The sequence below is a fragment of the Cajanus cajan genome, chromosome 7 (genome assembly GCF_000230855.2).
Source record: "Cajanus cajan strain Asha chromosome 7, NIPB_CcT2T_4, whole genome shotgun sequence".
In the NCBI taxonomy this organism is placed as follows: Eukaryota; Viridiplantae; Streptophyta; class Magnoliopsida; order Fabales; family Fabaceae; genus Cajanus; species Cajanus cajan.
The window spans coordinates 50,097,075-50,121,723 of record NC_138523.1 but is presented as its reverse complement, the minus strand read 5'-3'; the positions used below and the strand labels follow the sequence as shown (position 1 = coordinate 50,121,723).

At 33.4% G+C, this 24,649-nt stretch overlaps 2 protein-coding genes across 4 annotated transcripts; both read right to left on the bottom strand.

Moving 5' to 3' along the window:
• Nucleotides 1–654: 654 nt before the first annotated feature.
• ATVPS33 (Sec1/munc18-like (SM) proteins superfamily) lies at nucleotides 655–18,507 on the bottom strand. 2 transcript variants are annotated; one of them, XM_020374067.3, is made up of 22 exons: nucleotides 18,328–18,507; nucleotides 18,199–18,238; nucleotides 17,913–17,993; nucleotides 17,448–17,642; nucleotides 17,227–17,337; nucleotides 16,766–16,831; nucleotides 16,460–16,567; nucleotides 16,290–16,334; nucleotides 15,862–15,918; nucleotides 15,019–15,113; nucleotides 13,890–13,941; nucleotides 13,686–13,742; nucleotides 13,263–13,325; nucleotides 13,062–13,168; nucleotides 11,920–12,042; nucleotides 11,659–11,740; nucleotides 11,496–11,566; nucleotides 4,706–4,786; nucleotides 3,920–3,977; nucleotides 3,664–3,725; nucleotides 3,099–3,192; nucleotides 655–1,310 (listed from the first exon to the last, which is right to left on the bottom strand). In XM_020374067.3, the coding sequence occupies exons 1-22, from the start codon at nucleotides 18,378–18,380 to the stop codon at nucleotides 1,221–1,223; spliced, it is 1,791 nt and encodes a 596-aa protein (XP_020229656.2). In that variant the 5' UTR covers nucleotides 18,381–18,507; the 3' UTR covers nucleotides 655–1,220. The 2 variants fall into 2 exon arrangements, 1 of the variants encoding a protein (XP_020229656.2); XR_003805222.2 differs by lacking the exon at nucleotides 655–1,310 and having other exon boundaries at nucleotides 3,113–3,192; nucleotides 4,706–4,791.
• On the bottom strand, nucleotides 9,101–11,489 carry LOC145949591 (uncharacterized). 2 transcript variants are annotated; one of them, XM_083059982.1, is made up of 2 exons: nucleotides 9,592–11,489; nucleotides 9,101–9,238 (listed from the first exon to the last, which is right to left on the bottom strand). In XM_083059982.1, the coding sequence occupies exons 1-2, from the start codon at nucleotides 10,616–10,618 to the stop codon at nucleotides 9,204–9,206; spliced, it is 1,062 nt and encodes a 353-aa protein (XP_082916108.1). In that variant the 5' UTR covers nucleotides 10,619–11,489; the 3' UTR covers nucleotides 9,101–9,203. The 2 variants fall into 2 exon arrangements, with proteins under 2 accessions (XP_082916108.1, XP_082916107.1); XM_083059981.1 differs by having other exon boundaries at nucleotides 9,162–9,238; nucleotides 9,568–11,489.
• Nucleotides 18,508–24,649: the final 6,142 nt, after the last annotated feature.

Below are 24,649 nucleotides of genomic sequence, written 5' to 3'. Positions count from 1 at the left end.
TACAAAATATATTATATAAATTATTATTTGACCAATATTAATTAACATAAATGATAACAAATTATTTTATTTAACTAAGTTGTCTAATGTTTGAATTCTAATCTTAAACTTGAAATAAATTATGCTTGGAAGAAGATATCTACCTTGTGTACACACACAATCTCCCACCAAAGATTAGTCACTTCTTTCAATAACAAATACTTCATACAAATACTATAGTTAAGAAAAATATATATTATATCTGATTATTTCCTTGTGTATTGTGTGTTAATTAAATCTATTATTCCCGTTTATGATATAAAAAGATACAATAATCCAATGAGAGAATAAGTTAATCATATCATGTAGGTGCACCAAAAATTAATTAAGATACATTTGCATAGTTTAATTAATGCTTGAATATCTTTTGTCTTCAAATTTTGGATATAGTTTTCTTTTGGTTCCCCAATTTAAAAGTGATCGTTTTTCCCACTAATCTGAAAATATTTAGAATCTTAATTTTTTTATATCATGTTAGCCTCCCTAATAAGGACTAAAAGTGGACTATTTTTAAAATAGGTGAACAAAAGTCCTCGGACTATTTATAATGCGTCAAAGGTATATTCATATTTCATACATATCAAGTAAATGAAAAAATTAACCAAAAAAGGGAAATAAACAAGTAAATAATACATAAATGTTTTAAAGTGGTTGATCCCCACCATGTACAAAAGCACTTTAACAGTCAAACCAAAATGTGTATAAAATTTAAGCTCTCATACCAAAAGTATAATTGGTAAAAAAAAAAATCAAAAGTGAGATTTCAAGGTCTAGAATTGATATTGCCGCCATTTAAATTTCCATGGGGGAAAAGGACTTGTGTCACTTAACAAATTCAACTAAAACGAAGAATAACACTACTAATATAGTGGGCAAACCCATTGCACACAATGCTCGATCATTTGCCACATAGAAATAGAGCACAGAGAAAAATAGCGCTCATACCATTAATTCCAGACAGCCCTCAAAAGACTAGGTTCCTGTCCCCCTAATTGTCTCTCTAAGAAAATCAACAGAGGAGGATTTTATAGCATCAATAAAGCTTTCTACACAGCATCAGTTCAGCATCGTCCAAAAGTAACTCGCTTAGGCACAGCATTGGTAAGGCATCATCAAGATAAACTCACCATCACAAACAAACAGATACCCAGATGATACAATGACAAAAGCACACTCATTCATCAACCTAGCTTTTCCATAAATGTTTCAACCAAGGTTTGGCCATTGACTATTTTTGTTGTTGCAATAATTAAATCATATGCCATGCCCTCCTGCAAAATAAACCACATCAAGAATTAGGGGATAAGACCCTATCAAGAAGATTTATTCCCAATGCCCGGTTAATTGGATAAAGCAGGATATAAGGAAGAGACAAAATAAATTCCCCAGTACAGTCCAACATTGAACCAAATCAAATACGTATATATTAAACGTTATGAAAACAACTTGTCCACTCTGCATTCCACACCACCACACTATTGGAAATACGATTTGAATAATGGTACATTTGAAAATATATATTTTTATCCCTATCTTTATGTTCCTGAGGTTCGGCTTTTGAAAGTAATAACATGTTCATCCTATTTTTGAAAGTACTAACCATCAAATATTCTACTCAAGTCCAAAATTGTCTTTCCTGCTTTCCCTCGTTTCTTTTTCCAACACCGTATCCCCTATGGACTGTATTTTGCTTCTCTCCCAACCAGTTCTTTTATCCTATTGGGATGGTTTGAATAATCCCTTCTGGATCCACCAAAAAATCAAATTCGATACAAGTATCTAGTCCAATTTGAGGGGTATGGTAAAAATATTTCAGTGGCATGGACAGCAACCATCACTAAGGAATGAAATCCTCCTTTAGATCCAGCAGGTCAGACCAAATTAAAAACCAGAATAAAGGATATAGTCTCGAGAAGTATTTTTGAATGGGAAACAAATCCCAGAGTAAGTACAAATAGGTAAACAGGGCAACAGCTTCTAAGAGATATATTGATTATATTCTCGCCGACCAACTTAATGATCTAGACAGACTTCTTCCCCCTTAATCCCCCTCTTCATGCGCACACCATTCCTCTTACATACTCTGAATGTGAATTAGCTCACACTACTACTAACTAACTACACTGGGGTCCTGCCTATTCCTTCTAGAATAAACCATCCAAATGGAAGGTCTTTCATTATGCTGGCCAACTATTATTCTTCCCACATCAGACTTAACATTATGCACCATATCAGATCCATATTTACCTTGGTTGATCTCTTCTTGATAGCCAAGCTAGTAAATCTAAAGACCAACTTTTTTCTAGAACCCATTTGTTTCTTGCAGCCACTATATTTATCCTTCCTCTAGTTCTAATTATTGTATCCAAATCGTTATCTCCATAGTCTTTTCAGTTAAAACTCCGTGGTTCCACATTCCAAGACTCGGTGTTTCAGACATTTGAGACCTTTTGCATGAGTATATCGCATCATAGAGAGTCGTGTCAATAATTCATTAGAGTCTAGAAGTCTCTGAGAATGTGTTTGGAAAACAAATGTTAAGAATTAATTTGAATCAAAAAAGAAATTGTGTTTGGTAAGTTATAAAATAGGAATTGATTTTGAAATCCTTTTAAGTAGTGTGTATTTAGAAATCCACTCAACTTTGATTGGCTTTGATATTATTTTAACTTTAATTATTTGAACTTAACAATTTGATCCTTATTAGATTACCCGTTGTACCATTCTTGGAGTCATGTTATCACAAATAAGGTCTTGAAGACAATTATCCTGATATCTGTCCACTATTCTCCTGTGCTCAATGAAGAATGAAGATAAAAGAGCACCAACCACAGATTTCCATAATTAGAGAACCCCCATCAAAAATAAAAAATAAATTGTTCATCCACCAGGCTAGGCCACACAAATTTACCAAGCACGGAAGTCTGTTTAACTGATATATTATGAACTGATAACCCTATTCAAAAAATTAGATTTAAATTATAGGAAAAGTGTATTCATTGTATTGGTTAACATAGTGTCTAGGAGACATTCAAAAATAGGCATTAGTTATGACACACCTGAGCACTCAAAAATCGAAGTGCAGAAATCTCTGCAAATGTAACGCCCCCAACAAAGACAACAAGCACCAGGGCACGCCTTCCATCAGGTACTCTGAAATATGTGAAGTGCCAGAGAAAAAAAAGGTTAAGAAATGATTCCTTGAAGACTCCAAATTTCAATAAGTTTTGACACACCAATGTCAAATGTAAACCATCCAGTTCTAACAGTAACAGCTTTCTTTTTTAAGAACCTATCACCAAAAACTAAAACAAATAGAAGTGTGTTGAAATCCCCCCTACAGTTAGTAGATTTTGCAAGGTCTTAAAGCACAGCTTAGGGGCTAATTGATATCATCCATAACCACAAGTAAACGATTGTGGGTATAATATAGCATATATAACAAAATCTGACTGAACATTATTAAAGCCATAATTTCAAAATGTTTATTGTAGTGACTTAACCATTACATGAAATGGTTAGCATTCAACTACCTGGAATTTATAACATTTCTTTTGATAGCATTTTACTAATGATAAAGGAAAGGATGCAGAATTTTAAAAACTAGCACTGATGTAAGCATACTTAGCTATGCTGGTTGAAACCCCTGATAAAGTGTCAAATGATGGGCTATTTGAGAATCCACCCTGTACAAGCAATAGAGCAAGAATTTAAAATATAACTATTAAAAAAGGTGAATGGAAAATTAGTAATTATGTGATTTTGATTCAAACAGTTAAAGAACTTGGAAACATGACATGACAAAACACATTCAGTAAGAGTTGAGAACTATAACATGAGTTAAAACAAAATTCAGTGGGTCAACTTGACAAGTACTAACCCTCTTTGTTTCCAAATGAGGTCCAGGCAGTAGCTTCAAAATTTCTTCAACAGGACGCCTAAAATATCAATGACATTCAGTAATGTATCAGTTGGTCAACAACTAAGCTTAATTCACTACCCAAGCAAATAAATTCACTTTAAAATTTAATATAATCACTCAACCGATCAATGATATATTCAAGCAAAAGCGAATGCATTGCATGCAATAATGCACCAAAAGGGAAAATGAGAAGCTTTAAGAAACTCTAATTGGGTATAAATAGCTGTTTAATATCAAACAACCTTCATTTTTATCATATTCATATGGACTGCTTAGACTTTAGAGGGGTTTCATTGCTAGATATGTAGGGAGATTGGCATGCCTTGTTACATGTCTCAAACTTTGTTTCTAGGTGTTTCTTTTGTATTTTATTGTGAGAATGTCTTATCCTTTTTTTTTAAACTTACTATTTCTGTCTCAATGAAAATTATTTCTTTAAAAAAACGAAAAAAAATGTTCTAGTAATATTATGTTTTCTACATAAAATATCCTGCAACAGAGCAAAAAACTAATGTCTTGCAACAGAGCAGGACGTTTAGCATTTTAAACTATGTCTAACAAGTAAAGCATTCAACAAAAGCCACGTCAGATATAAATATGCATGTGATGAAATTTACAGTTCCATTAACTTCTGTATAAAATTTATTTACAATTACGTATTTAGGTAAATAACAGAATAAGAAAGGTAATTGTCATGTTCAACAAGAACTAGGGAGACCTTCACTATTAGAGATTCAGATTTACCATCCAGATCGAATGGCATGCTGGACCAGTCGAATGCTAAGTGGTGCATATCCAGAGAAGACGTAAGAAATATCATTGGGGCTGTCCTAGTAGGAAACCATTTTAATAGTAAGTAGTGAAACAGAACTATAATAAGTAGATAATTGTATAACAGTTGCTTATCAACAATTAACAATGACAACTTAATAGAACCCCATGAGATTTGCAAGAATTTCATGCATATATCTGCTTATGAACCGAGCACTATATACACAAAGCCAAATTAAGAAACAGAATACCAATACTAGAAGTGTCATTAATTGCTACTGCAAAACAAATTATAATGTTGAACAACAGAGAAATTCTGATTGTATAATCACAGAATAAATAAATAAACAAAAGAAACAGAATACCAATACTAGTGTTACAGATATTGTAAATATATTACAGATATTGTGGATACATATATTATGGTTACTATCCTCACTATCAATTAGGGATATGATTAGATTAGTTTCCATAATATTAGAGATTAGTATCTCTATCATTTATTGTATTCAATCTATAAATAAGATTGGTATGTGTACAACAATACACACAATTCCTGAATCACAACATGGTATCAGAGCTTAGGTTCTTTTCTTTTAGAATATATTTTTCTCTCTTCTTGCAAAGGCCCTCGCTGCCACCTCCGGCCGGCGGCTGCTGCCTCCAGTCGTCGCACAGCTGATTGCCTCCTTCAGTTGCTACCTCCAACCGCAGCCTCCGGTCGTCGTGTCGCCGGTTGCCGCGCCGCCGACCGCCACCACTGGTCGCTGCCTCGGGTCGCCGTGCTAGCAACCGCCGCCTCTGGTCACCGCGCCGCCGACCGCTGCCTCTAGTTGTCGCCTCTGACCGCCACCTCTGGTCGCCACGCCGTCAACGACAGCCGCCTCCAAACTCACTTCCGGTCACCGACTCTGACTGTCGCTTTTGATAGCCGTCTCCGACCGCCGCTTCCGGTCGCCGCCTCCGACCGCCAACTCCGACCGCCGTCTCCGGTCGCTGACTCCGACCGCCGTCTCCGGTCGCTGACTCCGACCACCGTCTCCGGTCGCCGCCTCCGACCGCTGCCTCCAACTGCCTTCGGTGACCAGTTAGCGGATGTGTTCACAAAATCGCTTAAAGGACCTCGGATTGATTACGTTTGTAACAAGCTTGGTGCATATGATATATATGCTCCAGTTTGAGGGGGAGTGTTACAGATATTGTGAATATATTACAGATATTGTGGATTCTCAAATTTAGAAGAAATAATATTCTCTCTTATTGATTTATGAGGTTATTAAACCTCTATATATATACATGAATCTGCAGCCTATTTTAGGAAATATGGACAGTTAATTCTAAGGAGACAAATCCCTATGATTACGGGATTAATCTTGCATAACTAAATCTAATAATGGCAGCATAAGACTGTTACAGAAATACAGCATAGAAAATATAAAACTTCCTAAAATACACAACGCCAATCACGGTTTTGACACTCCCCCTCAAGCTGGTGAATAGGTGTTTTCCATTCCCAGCTTGGATATAATTCTTTCAAAGTGAGTGCAGTTCAGCCCCTTGGTGAGTATGTCTGCAAGTTGATTCTGAGTGGATACATATGGTGTGCAAATCATGCCACTGTCAAGTTTTTCCTTGATAAAGTGTCTGTCAACCTCGATATGTTTAGTTCTATCATGCTGCACCGGGTTGTGGGCTATGCTAATTGCAGATTTATTGTCACAATATAACCTCATAGGTTCATCCCACTTTATCTTCAAATCTTCCAATATAATCTTCAGCCATAGAAGTTCACATATTCCGTGGGCCATTGCTCGAAATTCTGCTTCAGCACTTGATCTAGCCACTACACTCTGTTTTTTACTCTTCCAAGTCACTAAGTTTCCACCAAGGAAGGTGCAGTATCCAGTAGTTGATCTCCTATCTACCACTGACCCTGCATAGTCCGCATCCGTATATGCTTCAAGACTTACACTCTTATTTCGTTTGAACAAAATCCCTCTTCCGGGGGTCCCTTTCAAGTACTGGACAATTCTAAGAGCAGCTTGTAAATGTGCTTCCTTTGGTTGATGCATAAACTGGCTGACTAGACTCACAGCAAAAGCAATGTCTGGTCTAGTGTGAGATAAGTAAATAAGCCTGCCCACAAGTCTTTGATACATTTCCTTGTCCACGGCAATATCCTCCTCCATACTTCCCAACTTTATATTTGGGTCAACTGGAGTACTTGCTGGTCTGCAGCCTGTCTTCCTTGTTTCTTTAAGCAAGTCAGTAATATACTTTTGTTGAGATATGAAGATTCCTTTCTTGGAGTGAGCCACTTCAATTCCTAAAAAATATTTAAGCCTCCCTAGTGTCTTGATCTCAAATTCCGTGGCAAGGCATTCACTTAACAATTGTTGTTCCCTTTTGTCATCCCCACTTACTATAATATCATCTACATACACTAATACAATTGTTACTCCCCCTGAAACTGAATGTTTGATAAATAATGTGTGATCTCCTTGGCTCTGTTTGTAGCCCAGACTTGTCATAACTTTGGTGAATCTTCCAAACCATGCTCTTGGGGATTGTTTCAGCCCATATAGAGCCTTTCTTAATTTGCAAACAGTTCCAGCAGCAACCTGTCCATTGTATCCAGGGGGCAACTCCATGTATATTTCTTCTTCAAGGTCTCCATGCAAAAATGCATTCTTCACATCAAACTGCTGCAGATCCCAATCATAACTTGCTGCTAATGACAATATTACTCTGACCGTGTTCATCTTAACAACCGGGGCAAATGTCTCTAAGTAATCAACTCCATAGGTTTGAGTGAAGCCTTTGGCCACTAACCTTGCCTTGTAACGTTCGATGGTCCCATTAGCCCTGTACTTTACTGCATATACCCACTTACATCCTACTGGTTTTTTTCCAGGAGGTAGAGTGACAAGTTCCCAGGTCCTATTTTTGTTTAACGCCTCCATTTCCACATCCATGGCATGTTTCCATTTGCTGTCAGATAATGCTTCAGATACAGAGGAAGGTGTTTGTGTGGAGTTGAGATTAGTGAGAAAAGTTTTATGGGTAGGTGAGAATTTTTCAAAGGATAAGAAATTTGATAGTGGGTAAAGTGGTTGTTGGGTACATGTTCTAGTTCCCTTTCTAAGGGCAATGGGTAGATCAAGAGTTTGGTCCACCTGTGCTTCTAGATTTTCAGAAACAAACTCATTAGAATCATTGGAGTTTATAGGGTTCGAAGGTGTTACCTCATGCAATGATGGTGGGTTGGATTCTTGGACATTGCCAGATTCTAGAATGGCCTTTTCTCTCCTTGAATATACCAGATTTTTTCCAAATTTTCCGCCATTAGGTGCTGGAGGCGCTGGTTCAGGTGCAGGTTCTGTTCTTCCCTCAATTTCAGGGACAGCAATGCCATTAGTCCCAATTTCAGGTCCAAATGTCATATTTGGAAACATGAGAGTCTCATCTTCCTCTCTTACATTCTCCCCCTGAAGATGAGGCTGTTTGAAGTAGCTCTCTTGTTCGTTGAAGGTGACATCTCTTGACACAGAATCTTTTTGAAATGGGGTGAAAACATTTGTATCCCTTTTGTGTGGTAGAGTACCCTAAGAAAACACATTTGACAGCCCTAGGGTCCAATTTTCCCCTTTCATTACTATGAACATGCACAAAGGATACACACCCAAATATTCTAGGTTGGAGTTTATTTGTAGGATGTAAGTGTGGGTAGAATGAGGATAGAACTTCCATGGGGCTTTTTAAGTTTAAGATTTTAGTGGGTAACCTATTGATTAGGTAGGTGGCAGTAAGGAGGGCTTCTCCCCAAAATCTCTTAGGAACATGGTTTTGAAAAAGTAGAGCTCTAGTTTGATCTAATAGGTGCCCATTCTTCCTTTCTGCAATCCCATTCTGTTGGGGCGTATTCACACATGAGGACTCATGGATTATCCCTTCTTTTTGGCAAAAAGAGTTTAGTACAAGATTAAAGTAGTCCTTGGCATTGTCAGACCTAATTCTTTTAATACCGACCCCAAATTGATTTTTAATCATTGAGATAAACTGAACAAACACGGAGCTAACTTCAGATTTTTGTTTCAATAAAAAAACCCAAGTCACCCGGGTACAATCATCAATGAAGGTTAAAAACCATTTAGCACCTGAGATATTAGGAACATGAGCAGGACCCCATACATCAGTGTGAACAAGAAAAAAAGGGAAAGAACTCATCTTATTGCTAATGGGAAAAGGTACACGCTTGTGTTTTGCAAACTCACACACCTCACAATGGAGACTCTCCACATTTAAATTTTTAAACAAAGAAGGGAAAAGCACTTTTATAACTCGAAATGAAGGATGTCCTAGCCGACAATGGTATAGTTGAGCTTTCTCTTTGTTGGTCATGGTGGATAGAGAGATGAGACTCTTGGTAGGCAGATTAGGGTCCTCCATGTAGTATAGGCCATTCCATTCTCTAGCATGTCCAATCGTCCTCCCCGAGTTCTTGTCCTGCAATATACAAGAGTTGCTATAAAAAACAACATTACATGAAAGATCTTTTGTGAGTTTTTGTATAGAAATCAGGTTGGTGGAGAGTTTAGGGACATGAAGGACATTTTTTAATGTCATGGATGGGCTTATTTGGACCTCTCCTTGTCCAGCTGCAGTTATAAGAGTTCCATCTGCTGTGGAAATTTTCTTGTTGCTAGGACATGGGGAATATGTGGAGAAGTATTTGGGTAGAGGGGTCATATGGTCGGTGGCTCCAGAGTCTAATATCCAGTAATGTGTAAATGGTGTATCTGAAGCATTAAGCCCAAAAGAAAGTGGAAACATACCAGAATATGTTAAGGAGCATGTACCTGTGGGCTTCTCCAATTTACTGAGGATGGATCTTACCCGTTCTATCTCTTCATGGTTCAGCTGGACAGATTCTTCACCTTGTCCATTAGCAATGAATGCTTGCCCTTGCCCTCCTTTTTTGGGAGGACCTCCTTTCGGCCCCCATTCTCGGCTTGAGGTTTTTCCATCTTTTAGCCCCCATTCTCGGCTTGGGGGCTTTCCATGTAATTTCCAGCACTTTTCCCTTGTGTGGCGCGGCTTGTTACAGTGGGTACACCAAACCTCCTCATGTTTTTTCTCCATACTGGGAACCCAGTTTTTCCTCTGGTTAGCAACCATGATTGTTCCTCCTTCAGCTATCATTGCCAAGCTTTCAGTGGTTGAGGTTTCCAGCATCAGCCCTCTCCTGCTTTCTTCACTTCGGATAATGGCTACCACTTCATTAAGCCCTGGGACTTTCTCTTTTCCCAGAATTTGGATTCGGGCCTGGTCATATTCAGGATTTAGGCCTACCAAAAAATCATAGACCCTATCTTGTTCAATATATTCTTTTAGAATTGCTGAGTCTTCTGAACACTTTGCTTTTATAACTCGATAGTGATCCAATTCCATCCATAGAGACTTGAGTTGATTGGCATATTCTGTAACTGATCTATTTCCTTGTTTGGCAGCCACGGTTTTCACCTTTACATCATAAATTTGAGCAGCATCCTTGGCCTTAGAGTAAGTTTGTTCGACTGCCTCCCAGATTTCTTTTGCTGATTTAAGGAACATGCAGGTATCACTGATTTCTGGGACCATCGAATTCCACAGCCACGCCATGATCATGGAGTCTTCTTCATCCCATGATTTGAATTTGGGATCTGTTTCATCAGGTGCATTACCAGTCAGGTGACTGATCTTTCCTTTTCCTTTCAAGATGGTCCTAATGAGTTGAGACCATTTGAGGTAATTCTTCCCATTTAACCGATAAGCGGAATGAACATTCTGCAATTCTCCAGCAATCTGGGGTCTGTCCCCAGTTTCCAGATTCACGACCTCAGCCATAACCAGGTATAATCAAGGTAGAGAGGGTTGCGCTGCAATGAAGGCTGCAACAAGGCTTAAAGGTAGCGCAGCAATGAAGACTGCAGCTTAGGTTAAAGATAGCGCAGCAATGAAGGCTGCGACTTAGGTTTAAAGGCACGGTCAGAGACTCCCAAGGATCGGGAGCTCTGATACCATCTCAAATTTAGAAGAAATAATATTCTCTCTTATTGATTTATGAGGTTATTAAACCTCTATATATATACATGAATCTGCAGCCTATTTTAGGAAATATGGACAGTTAATTCTAAGGAGACAAATCCCTATGATTACGGGATTAATCTTGCATAAATAAATCTAATAATGGCAGCATAAGACTGTTACAGAAATACAGCATAGCAAATATAAAACTTCCTAAAATACACAACGCCAATCACGGTTTTGACATGGATACATATATTATGGTTATTATCCTCACTATCAATTAGGGATACGATTAGATTAGTTTCCATAATATTAGAGATTAGTATCTCTATCATTTATTGTATTCACTCTATAAATAAGATTGGTATGTGTACAACAATACACACAATTCCTGAATCACAACAATGGTTAGAAAACTAGGATTATTTTTTTTGGTAATGAAACTGGGACAATTATTGCTTGAAGCCTGCAACAACAAATTAACCTTAAAATGATGGGCATATATTAAGGATTTGGGATGCTTATTCTATATTTTTATCATTTAATGAAAATATGTATAGCATATTTTATTTCTTTCACAAACATACCCATTACCATGTTCACATAGAAGATCTAAATTGAGACCGCGAACTTGATATAATTTAAAAAAAAAAAAAACAAATGCCTAAGGATCACATCATTTAGAAGAAATTACTTGGCCGTATCAGTGTCTTCAACCACAAGTTGCAGAGCACGTTTTATAGTAAGCCAATTGCTTTTTGACTCCTAAAATGATCACATGCACAATAAGAGTTAATTATTAAATAACAAACACATAATCTATTTGCATTTGCAACTAAACACCTAGTGTATTATACCTGCTTTTTGAATAGTCCAGCTTTCTCTAAATTGTTTAGCATTGCTATGTGCTCAAATCCATAGCTGTGGAGTAGTTCTCTCCTAAATTGGAAGTTAAAAATATACAAGAAAACACTTAGTAGTCCAAAATAAAATCTGATAGTATCTTGTACGAAAGGAAAAAATGGGAATAATATCAGGTTAGTGAGTCCCAAGGATCTACATAAGTAACAAAATGAAAAATGAAACAGGATAAATATCAATGAAACATGCAAGCTTGCCTGAAGTAGTCAAAATGCTTCTTTGGCAACCCAGAATTAGTAATAGAAAATAAGATTAGAAGGCGTAGGACTGTTGTCAAAGGCTCTTGCTTATGGATCAGTTCTTCAATATAATCAAAACATCTGCATATATGAACAGCCTAAGTTTACATTATAAAAACCTCAAGTTATGGACATGCAGGCATGCAGCAAACTGTGATTGTAATGCATCAACAGCAAGTCAATTGCAGACAATGGCCCAGCAAACAATACCATTTTAATTTGATTTTGCAAATGAATCATTTGTATTCTAAGTTCATTCCTTGTCATTTGAAGTTCATCCAAAAAGTATAAGCTGCTTCACATGTATCTTAAGCTTTAAATTATATGGAGTCAAATATTATGAACACCAAATAAAGCTCAATTGTCTTTTATAACCAAAACTATAATACGACATTATGCACATACAACCAATTTTAAGTCTTAATTAACAAATTACTATTAGCAGTTCAGGATAACAGATACCTGATGCACTACCTTATTGTTTACAAGTAAAACAAAGCTTGGATTGCAGTATCCCAATGGCAATTTCCAAATGATGTCTCTGATGATACGATTCCCAAATGGCATTTTAGATTTTATTCACGTGTAAAATGCCAGTCCACAAAGTTTACTAAAATCTTGGTTTGTAAGTTTTGACAGTGAAAGTTGATATTGAATGAAATTTTGGGCATAAATGTTGGGCTCAGCTGAATGTTCCTCAAATTTTCATGGTGAACAAGAAAAGGGCACAAAATATATACCTCAAACAGAAACATTAAGTTTTCAAGTAGAAGAAGCTATAAAGCTATATGTTCCAAACAACAATACTAAACTACTAGTTCCTATCTTGGGCAATTAAATACAAGTCAATAAACGGTACTTGTTGCAAATGATCGTATGAAATTTATGTTTTATAATTACCCCCACAAAATTTTGAGGCCAGCAAGTCAAAAGCAAGGGGCTCTAGCTAGAACAAATTCCCGTTATAAACCTTAGCATTAGCCACCTCCAAAATACAGGATATCACAACCTACTTAATTCATATACATGGAGAAATTATATTAATTTAAAATATAATACCATCAAGTATACTAAATACTCTGCATTCAAAATAAACTCACATGTCATAACTTTGGGCCTCCACAATTGTATGTTCCATGTCAAGCTGCCCTAGAAATGAAGGCTTTGATGTGAATGTTGAAAGATGCTGAGCAAGATTAATGTGCCTCTGGGGAAATAATTTAAAGCATATTATGATTTGATAAAGAGAATCTTGAAAATGTCTCAATGAAGTATCAAAATTACAACAAAAATGTTCTTACAGTCATCTCTGGCAATGAGTTCAGCTTTTTCACAAAGTCCTTCAACTCGGAAACTGTCTGTGTCTGGATGTCATGGAAAGCAATATATTATAAAGTCTTTACAAATCTATTTTAATTTTCCCAATTATATAAAAACTTTATAAAGTGCTTCTGAAAATTTTTCAACACAATTTATTAAAGCTGTAATTTTATTGCATCTATCAAACAAGCATCCAACTTTAAAATTACCTCTGACCATAAAGCATAGCAGCAAAACTACTTGGAAAATTTAGTGTATTATAATTTCAAAGAAATAAAAGGAAACAACAGGACATCAGTGGATTCACTGCTATTACTATCACATGAAAAGTTTGGTTACAAAAACAGATACTTTTGCAAAATTGGCAGTAAAATAAATGTCCAAGTAAAAGACCATCTACTTACAGTAGTTGTCATTTCTGTGTAGTCTTGCTTCATGGAAGTAGCTTTTTGACGTAAAATCTGCAATACTGCAGACAGCAACTAAGAAAATGGAACTACAAGAGAGCCAAAGACTTTTTTATCTATACTCCTCTCTGTGTGTGGGAGAGAGAAAGAGAGAGATTATTAAATGATAACTACGCTATAAGTGGTAAAAAATGAATCAACCTGGACAACAACTTCAAAGTTGAGATCCCGTATCTCCTTAAAAAGCTTGTCACTAACACAATCCATACAAGGAAATGTTATTTAAAGAAATACTATGAGCAAAAGGAAAATGAACAACAAAAGAAGTGTAAAGAAATGGAAAATGGATGTCTGAACTATGGCTAAAAAGAGGTTTCGGAGAAAATGGGCATCCAGAAAAGATATTTCTTTTTGCTACAGCATAACAGATAAAAGAAATTATTGTAATATAAGCGTCATTCAAGGTTTACACCCTCTAACAACTTTGATTATATGCAAACAGATATTCAAGGTACCCACTAAGCAAGAGTTTCAATTCCAACAAAACTCAAATATTGCTTAATAAAAAATCAAGTCCTTAGTACCATGTATTTACCGAATATCATGTGATACCAATAAATTGAGATTCCTTCAATCAAATTAACAAAGGAAAGAATGAAAGGGAAACCTTCTTGGAGTTGAGATCATGTTTACAACAACAATCACAATAACCCAAAACCATTATGTGAAGTTGGAAACAGGGATCAATTGATGCCAATGTGTACATTAAAATGATACTAAAAAGAGAATGCAACAAGTAGTAGTCCCTTTTGTTTTGTTTGAGTTACTTTCTGTAACATATATGCAAATGAGCTTCTTAAATGTTTATTTTTCCAAGTAGCCTAGATACTTGGTATAGCTAGTTCAACACATCTTAAGTAGTGGTATATAAATAGCACTCTTGTAAACTGTTTTGACATTAATTATCTTAGTAATACTCTTTAATGTGAATAAGACCATTTTGCTGGGTGAAAAGCACACAAGCATATTCAGAAAATTTTGTTTCTCATTCTTCCAAAATATAAAAATATATGATCTACTTCAATTAATCACGCAGAAAACCATTATGAATCAAGTCAGTATATGGGTATCAGAAAATATCTAAAAGGAGAGATAATATGAATATTTGGCAAATTACCCTACTCACTAACAGATTGAAAAGTTCCCGGCAAAGAAGAACAGATTGGAAAAGTGACAAAAAACATGATACAAACCATTCATGTAATCGTGTCATAGAAAAACAGTCTCATTGTATTGCTAACTAGATAGGGCAAGTGAAAATGTAACTTACCTTGAATTAAGTGGAACTTTAGTTTTTTTCCCTTCTTGTTGAAGACCCATAATGGATGCATCAAGCTCTACAGAGCCATTGTTGATGTGCAGAAACTGCAATTATACAAATTCAAGAAAATAGAAATAAAAATAGCTGTCATCACTTCAAACCTATTCACACATAATACAATAGTGATATTTTTGCTGAAGACCAATTCATGGTATTAGAAAAAACCCAAGTTTATAAGTAGGGAACAACCCTCACCTTACAACATGGTTTTGTAAGGTTGAGTTAGACCCAAATCCACTTTCTAAGATGGTATCAAAACTATTCTAGATCCACTCTAAAAGGGTCATCTACCATTAATACATGCACCAAGCCCAATAGTGTTTGGCATGAGAGAGTGTTTTAGAAAAAACCCAAGTTTTAGCTATCCTAGATCATTAAAAAGGATCACTCCTCATTTATCTACATACCAAGTCCAATAATGTTGGACATGAAAGCGCATATTGGAAAAAACTCAAGTTTCATACCGATTAGAGATAAGGGAAATAAAGAATTTATGAGTGGGGGGTAACCCTCACCTTACAAGTTGATTTTGTAAGGTTAAGTTAGACCCAAATCCACTTTGTAAGACATGGTACTATAACAATTCATGAAGTTTACGTATAATTCTAAAGCTACTTGACAAAATCACCGAAACATGCGTTAGAAAATCCACAACGTAATAGCTGACCGAACATGTTTTGGGGATATCCTCAAAACAAAAGCCTGATCAAATATCAAATAACAACACAACCAAATCTTTTATGCAATAGATATTCATTCATAAAAATGTAGGCTGCTTCTGTATTAACTTGCCTCATCAAGTAGCCCTTCATATGTTAATTGGGAACACAAAGGAGTAACCATGTCCACCTGCATCAAAGCATACCCAAATTCAATTACCATCATCCATGTGGAAACAACTCATATCCAAACAACTGAAATAGTAGGACCTCAAAAAGAGAATTGCAAGTTAATGTTCAAATAGAAAATTAAGAATGGATGTAACAAGAACTGGTAATGATTTGTTTAACTTCCAAATTTTCAGCTCACTTTTGGACAAAAATCTGTAATGAACAAAACTTTATGAAGTAATGAACAATAAATGAATTGGACAGGAGATGCTCTCTTTAAGCAGTAACAAACAAATTCATAAATCACACAGTACAAGGGCACCTATCATAAAATCCCCAAAGACACTAAAAATTATGAATAATAGGGATGAGATGGAAAACAGGATGTACCTCTCTATCTAAAAGGACTAGTGTATTTATCTCTGGAACAACCATCTGTACAATAGAGAAGATAATCAGAGGATTAAATGGTGTGTTTTAAATTCAATACAACTTAAACATTATTTTTGTTTGTTCTTCTATTCTAACTTGAAGACAAAAAAAGAGTAGAGCATAATTACATCAGATGAGTTGACTGGTTCCTCAGCTTGCATTCGGTTTAGGATGTCAGCAATACGCACAGATGCTTTTCCTTTTGCCCTCACATTTGGTATCACTCCAAAAGAATACTACAATAAGATCAAATGAAATAATTACAAGTACGTAACACACAGATCAAGATCATGTCAGATTTCATGTTAATAATGATGATAATGATATTACATAAACGGACAAAGGGATTATCTCCATTTTTGTTAGATGCTAAATTGCTAATTGTTCTAAATCTAAATAAAATCAACAAGGACATATGCATTCAAAACTACAACCTCAAGTTTGTGAATGGCTTTAGCAATGTGCCAGAGTGAACTTGTATCACCATCAACTTGGCATTCCTATAAAAAAGAGAAGGAAAACAAGAATCAGTAATTAGTCAAAGCAAATACTAACCATAAAATTATAAATTCAATAAATTACAATTGTTGGGAAGTGTCTTAATTATGGTTACCCCTAAGCCAGGAAGGGCTACCTACGAAGGGGCTGACTACAAAGGCTAATTTAGACGTTGTAGAGTGCAACCAGTGGGATGTGACTCTTAGGCGGTTTAGTCCCACATAAATTAAAAGATATGACCTAAGTAGAGCTTATAAAACCTTAAACAATCATGATCTTACAAGCCAGTTTTGTGAGATTCAGTTTGGTCCAAACCCAAATTCTAAGAACACTAAAAGAAACTCAATAAATAAATCAGCAAGAGCACAGAGCAGAAGTAGTAATATGCACAGCTCACTTTGTAAGAGAGATCAAGTTCAAATGATAATACATCCTCATCCATTGGTACAGTATACAAGGGATACTCCCCAATTGTGATCATATGATGTAACTTCTCTTCCTCAAGAACCTACACAAGAAAAAAAAAATTATGCTGTAGACATAGAGATATCATGTTTAGAAATAAAAAGCATTATGTTCAAGTTAATGGAAATAGATTCATTTCCAACGAAAGCTTACTTTCTCACAAGCAACAGTGCGGCGGGGGACAAAATAAACATGATATTCTCTTTGCAGTCCTTTTGATACATCATTGTGAATATTAGAGCATATGAATCTCATCAACTTAGGCTGAGCATGAACAAGGTAAACCACTTTGCCGCTGTCAGTTTGAATTGGCTCTCCAGAAAGATGCCGCAATTCAACTCCATGCTCCTGTTTGTAATTCAGTGTGACCTCTCAATATTATCAAAAAGTGAAAATAGGTACACAACGGTCTATGGGAAAAAGAAAGATGATCTTCTGAATGTATATGGGCGTGCAGGCATAGGTACACAGAAACGTTGAAGTTTAAACAAATTCAATTAAACAACCAACTAGCATTGTATTAAAACGTTAGAAAAATATAATTATGACAGATTATTCATGGATTGATAATCTATGAAATAAGCAAACCCAGCACATGACTAAGAATAGGAAAAATGCCTTGAGAATGGATGTCTGTATGATAACCGATAGGGAGTCCCCGAGCTTCGGGTCAATGACCAAACACTTCTTTCCTCGAATCTACAAGAACACGAGATGAAAAATCACAATCACTTACCAACTCAATACTAAGTGCCATTATAGCAAAAGCAAGCAAAATCAAAACAGACGGAACAGTCGATAATCGAACATCAAATCATAATTTGAAATCACATAGCGGCACAGAACTTCAATTTTCTTCTACGAACAAAAAGAAATGGTGAAAAAATTCAGAAGCAAAAATTACATTCCGGAGGATGTTGACGAGCTCCTTTTGTGACTGCTCCCTGAACGTAACGAGAGAAAAAAATAGTTGAAATTAAAATTGTGAATGGCGAGAACTTGAGAATGAATTTGAGAAGAGTGGGGATTCGACCTAACGGATGTGAGATTGACGGGAGCGTTGTCTAGATTGGGAATCTGAGCCATTGAGGTAGCTGTAGCTCTGCAACAACACTAAGCAATTTACGTTTTCGCGGAAAGTTCGATTCAGAGGAGAATCATAATTGCTTCTGCTAGGTTCAACTTCTGCCTCCGCTAAGTGTTAACTCAATTGGTTGGGTTTTATGTCATTTTTTTATGGGAAAAAAATTAAAAATTACTGTTATAAAAAAACTTAAACTTAAACTAAAGTAATGCTAACATTTAAATTTAAAAGTATAGTTAAGAAAATAATAAGTAAAAAATTATTATAAAGTTACAATGTTCTGGTGTATAAATAATTTTGTTAAAACAAATTCACCAAAAAAAAATTGTTCAAATAAGATAGAATCATCGGAAAGGATAAAATTCAAATATTTTTATTATAATTTACCTAATACTCAACTTTTAGTTTATGTCTAATTGGAGTTATTTAAGAGCTAACTAACTATAAAATATTATTTTAATATAATGTATATGATTTTTTATTGTTTAAAATTATAAAAGTCGTTTACATAAACATTTATTCTTCGTAACTTGTTTATCATTTGTATGTATTAATGTAAGAAAATAATATATTATATTAGAGATAAAAAAATTTGTGAGTTAAATATTATAAAAAAAATTATTGGAGTAAAAATTAAGTTAATTATTTAAAATTAAAATGACTTAAATAACTTATTTAAAAGGATGAAGTGAATTAATTATTTGAAGAACATCTACTCTTAAATTACTAATTAAATTGAAATAATCATTATCTTAAGTAGTTATAAGTTATAGAACATAATCTTAAATATTATATTTTAATGAAAAATGATTTTTTTTTATTGCATAATCATTAGTTGGGTAATTGTTATGTATTTTTAAATAACTTTTATAATTAAGTAACCTTTAACTCATATTGCTATTAGTGTTTTGTGATTCCATTGAAATGTGGAACAGAAACCAAATAGCAATTCATGTATTTGCATGCGTTGTGTTGATTTTTACACATTTTAAAATAATTTTGGCTTATATTCATTTGTTAATTATTTGAGTATTTTTGAAAATAATATTTAAATTTTTTTATCAGTATGTATGTATGTAAAAAGTTAAAAGGTAAATTCAATGAGACATGATTCTTTTTAAAAAAATCATTATTATAATGAGATGCAGGTGAGAGGTGAGATATTTATAAATGTAGTCTTAAATTTATATTGTAAAAGAAAATGTTGTGATGAGAATAGACACCACCAATTAAGAGAGGTGACCACCCATTGTAAAAATAGAGGGGTTATCACTCTACTTAAGAAGGAAGTGTGTAATGGGAGAGCTTCTCATGAAATAACTTATAATGTATTTTGTGATAATGAGTATATGATAAAATGTTCTTATGGACATAGGTAAGAGGTGTTAAACCACAATAAATTTATGTCTTCACCATTTATACTTGTGTTATTATTTATGTCTCCATACCATTTAATTTCCAATGTGTGAGGGGATTTTCCCAATGTCTTAGTGGCTTAGGGAATTAAAAAAAAATATTCAAAACATTATATTGGTTTAAGAAACCACATGTTACTACTTTTTCTCTAGAAAAAAGTTGACATAATGTTAGGATTATTATTATGGAGAAGCCATTAAACAATCAACTTGCTCAAAAAAGTCAATATTGTGCTATAACATAATGTTGATTTGGGAAACTATTATTTTGGAGAAGTTCTTTGTCAACTTCATCACACTCTGATCAATTTCTTCATGATCATCTTAACGTGATCACGTGAAGATCGACTCAATCACATGTGAACTAACTTAATTATGTCTGGACTGACTTGATTATGCTAAAATTGACTAACAAATTGTTAACATAAGATAACAACTTTCTCTTTCTTAAATATATACAAAGAATCTCATGTCACATGTTCACATCTTATCTCATTTTTATATTATTACTCTTATAAAACATTGAGTAATGTGGGCATTAGAATGTTTGCAAATGATCACCACCAATAATCTCCATTGCTTGAACTATGCTCCTTTAGAGTTTGATTTATTGGTACATTTCTTATTCACAATGAGAATATATTTTTTTAAGAGTTTCTTATTCAGTGGAGGGAATGGAAGGGAGGGGAAAGAAGGAGTTAAAAATTTTGTTTGATTAAAAAAAGAGAAAAAAATAATTATTTTCTTGTTAAATTCATGAGGAAATATAGGAGATTTTAAAAATTAATTTATCTTTATATTCTTATAATTTTAAATTTAAAAATATAAGTAAAAATATTTTAGACATAATATTACAAATATTTTGTTCTTCTTATATCATTCTCTTCCAATCAAACATTGTGTAAAAATAATATAAAAGCACTCATAAATGAGTTGTTTCTTCTATATTTTTTTTTCTATTCAAAGATTAAAGTTAAAACTCCAAACCTCACCATGAATTAATCATTACTCCAATCAACAATTTATTGGTGTTTTGGTATGTTATATATCATTTCCAATCCTTGTTAAAACTATCCTTACGAGGATTTGCATAATCTATCTCTAAACCTTTGCCTTATGCGACACAAGCATGGTGGCAAAATATTTTTTTTGAATTCGGTATCGTGTCTGGTGCTAAGAGATTTAAAAGGTTCCCTTGTTCATATACATATAAAACTAAATTGTATTTTTATTTATTTTTTTTCAATTAGGAGACAATGAAACACAAAGAATAGTGCACCTCACTACAATTACAAACACCCAATAATGCAATATGTTACTAATAACCAAAAGTTGTACGAATTCACATAACTTAGCTAATAGCCTCATAAAATCGTTTTACGGAATGATGCAACATGTTACTGATGCAATCGTTTTACAAAAGTTATGCAACATTTTGTCTCTTGACATCGTGGAACAATCGATTTCTCCCAATGTTCAACCCCAAACGTTTATATGTGAGTGTGACATGATTTTTACTCAACCATTTGTAACTTTGTTCTCTTTATCATTTTTGTCGATTTTTTTTTTCTTTAGGGTTGATTCTAAATTTTTTGGTGTCCTAAACAAATTAGAAAAATAATATTCTAATAAATACTAGAATATTACTTATGAACTTAATTCTCAAACCTAAGAGTATAAATAGATAATTAAATACACAATTGCATAAAAAAATAACTAAATATATAATATATTCGTATGAAACTATGACTTATCACTAAAGATCATTATGTAACGAAAAAATGGAGCAATAATGATAGTATGTCACAAAGAAATTCATGACAAGGAATTGAAAGTTTATAATTTGATTTCAAAATTTAACACAATACATATATATTTGCACCATAATACACACTCAATAGTGTATGTATATGTGTGTATATATATATATATATATCGTCGCGATCTCGCATCGCAACCGAGATCGCGACGTATATATATATATATTATTTCATGTAAATATACATAGAACAAATATCACTCGTCAACACACAACATACAATAGATTCGCCTAACATATTAATGTTCACCATATAATCATTCAAACAACAAGTTTTCATTACAACCATGCCCGATGCTACAAACCTTGCGCCCAACGCCATCAAGACAAAAATCACTCTATCTCATCCATGTCTGATGTCATTCAACTTGTGCTCGATATAGAAAAACCCATGTTCAATCCCATTGCATTAAAAGATAATTCTCTCTTCTCATGTTCAACGTTATTCTATTAGTGTCTGACATTAGTGCAGGCAAAGACAATTCTCTCACCTTTCAACACCATTCAAACTATGTCTAGAATGACCAAGGCAAAGGCTATTCTCCCCCCTCACATCCAATACCACCAATCTTGCACCCAACATAAGTGAGACAAAAACTTCCTAATTAGAGCCACGTCCAAGGTCATAAAGCTACGCCCGACACGATGATGAGTTTTGCATATAATATACTCATGAATTAGCCATTCTCTTACCTAAAAATTAGGAACTCAACATGCATTGCATTCAAACATACATATGCATCATAAATAACTCGAATTCAACCAATATAACTACTTGTAATCACAATTGATTAAAATCATCAAAATTTATCTCACACATGTTTCACATGCCAAAACTTCAATTTCACTTATTCAATCCAAAATAATCAACACAACACATTTGTAAGTGAAATCAAGCAACATGCAACTTCAAGACTAAATCAAAAATTAATTCTAACTTTCCTCACCTTGAATCTGAAGAGGATTGAGGAAAAAGAAGAAGAAGAGTAAGTAGAAGTTAAGCTTTGAGTAACTTTGAGACTTCGCACTAATGTTGATTCTTTGCCCCCAACAACCTTGAATCACCAACTAGATGTTCAATATAGATTTTTTTATGCCATAAAGGAGTCTAAAAAGAAGAAGAGATGAGTTAGAGTTCTAAAGCCATTTTTTTTATAGTTTGTCTTTCTAAGTTCTCCGATAAATAGGCTCACGAAACTCCAATTTGAAAATATATTTTATATACTTGTTTTTTAGGGTCAAATTGAACCTCTGCCAAAATAAATTCTCTAAACACCTAAAAACCTTTTATAGGAGTTCTTTAATTTTTAAAGTCTTTCAACAACACACCTCAAATACCACAATACATGATTACTGGTAAGACACAATAATTAACTAAATGATACAGTGCTATGAGACAAGAAAAAAAAAATCAATAACATATCACATTTTTTATATATTTAATATCAACAATTTTTTTATTTTTAAAATTATTGGTAGATTTGTTTTTACTAATAAAAAATTGATTATTAATTAATTATTCATAAATAATTTATTTTCTCTATTTTTTTTTAATAATTTAGTTATTTATTTTTATAATTTATATATTAAATATTTCATTTGGGTGCTTCGTTGACGATGAAATCTGAACAGTCGCTCCACCAGCTTATACTCAACGCCACCACGTTTTCTTTAACAAGCCACCTTGATGGTTTCACTACCAAAACAAAGAGATTGAAAATTGAAATTTTGAATCTTCATTTTCCGACAATAAAAGAAAAAAAAGAGACATTAAAAGGAAAAATGACAAAAAATAAATAAATTAAGTTTTTATTTTATCGACAGGCAAAAAACTTTTTTTGTATTTCTAATAAATTTAATTTATGATTTAGTTTCTCAATTTGTTTCTATTTTAATTTATTTAATTTAAAAATACATCGCTTTTAATTTTAAAAATAGTTTATAAAATACTTTAATAATTGTTTTTAAGTGTTATTTAAATTATTTTACAAATCAAAAGTGATATATTCTTAAAATTAGAGAAAATATAATAGTACACTTTATTTTTTGGAAAAGAGTATAATTGAATTTTATTTTAGAAATGAAAAACATATTTTACTCTTTATTTGTTTATTAAAATATTATATTTATTTGATCTCTAATATATCATTAGATATCTGATAAATAACACATTGATCTATTATTATTGATTTAATTTTGAACAAATCATATTTAAATTAATCTCCATACAAAACTTTTGTTCTCTTGTAATTGAGTTTCACGCTTGACTTTTATTTTTGGCACAAAGACATTTGTTTTGTACATTTGATCATTAGATTACTATAGAAGGAAGACAAAAAAAATTAGTTATACTAACTAATGAGTAATGACGAGCAACGGGATTATGTATCACCAGTACCAAACGTTCAAACCCAATTCCAGAGATTGTGCAAATAATTATCGTATTATTACTACTACTAATACATATTTTATTTTATTTTCATGGATATCAATCAGTAAAGCATACTAAATTCTACACACAACGTCAGAAGTTTCAAAATCATTGTAATTCCACTCAAATTTTATTAATATCATGCAGATGTATTGTTAAAAATATGTTATATATTGAGTAAATTTTGATTCATCACAATAAAAAAAATTCACATTCATTTTATTTTATTTTATTTTATGATTATCTATCGATAATTGTCAAATGCCAAAGTGTTGGTGAGTTGTTTTTTAAAAATATTTTTTATAATCTATTAAAATATTTTTTTAATATTATTATTTTCATTCGTAAGTAGCTATGTATTTGTGGTAGGTAGTATCATTATGTTTCACCTTAATATTTTTGTTAAATTTTAGATAATACATTATTATAAGATCAAAATTGCTTGAAAATTAAGAAACTAAATTTATAGTATTTTTTAAAAAACTAAATTTACACACAAAAAATACATAAATTAAAAGTGGATTTAAACCATTTTAAAACTCTGCATAAAATAGTTAAATAAAAACTCTGCGTAAATATTTTGAATCTTTCTTTTATTTCGAAACT

Excerpts from the sequence above, each read along its gene's own strand:
- LOC145949591 (XM_083059981.1), bottom strand. The coding sequence starts at position 10,618 with ATGGCTGAGGTCGTGAATCTGGAAACTGGGGACAGACCCCAGATTGCT. Across the intron at positions 9,239-9,567 it reads ATGCTCCTTAACATATTCTG|GACAAGAACTCGGGGAGGAC; the intron begins GTATGTTTCCAC and ends TGTATATTGCAG.
- ATVPS33 (XM_020374067.3), bottom strand. The coding sequence starts at position 18,380 with ATGGCTCAGATTCCCAATCTAGACAACGCTCCCGTCAATCTCACATCC. Across the intron at positions 17,643-17,912 it reads TACAGACATCCATTCTCAAG|GAGCATGGAGTTGAATTGCG; the intron begins GCATTTTTCCTA and ends AATTACAAACAG. Across the intron at positions 13,326-13,685 it reads ACACAGAAATGACAACTACT|ACACAGACAGTTTCCGAGTT; the intron begins GTAAGTAGATGG and ends CATGACATCCAG.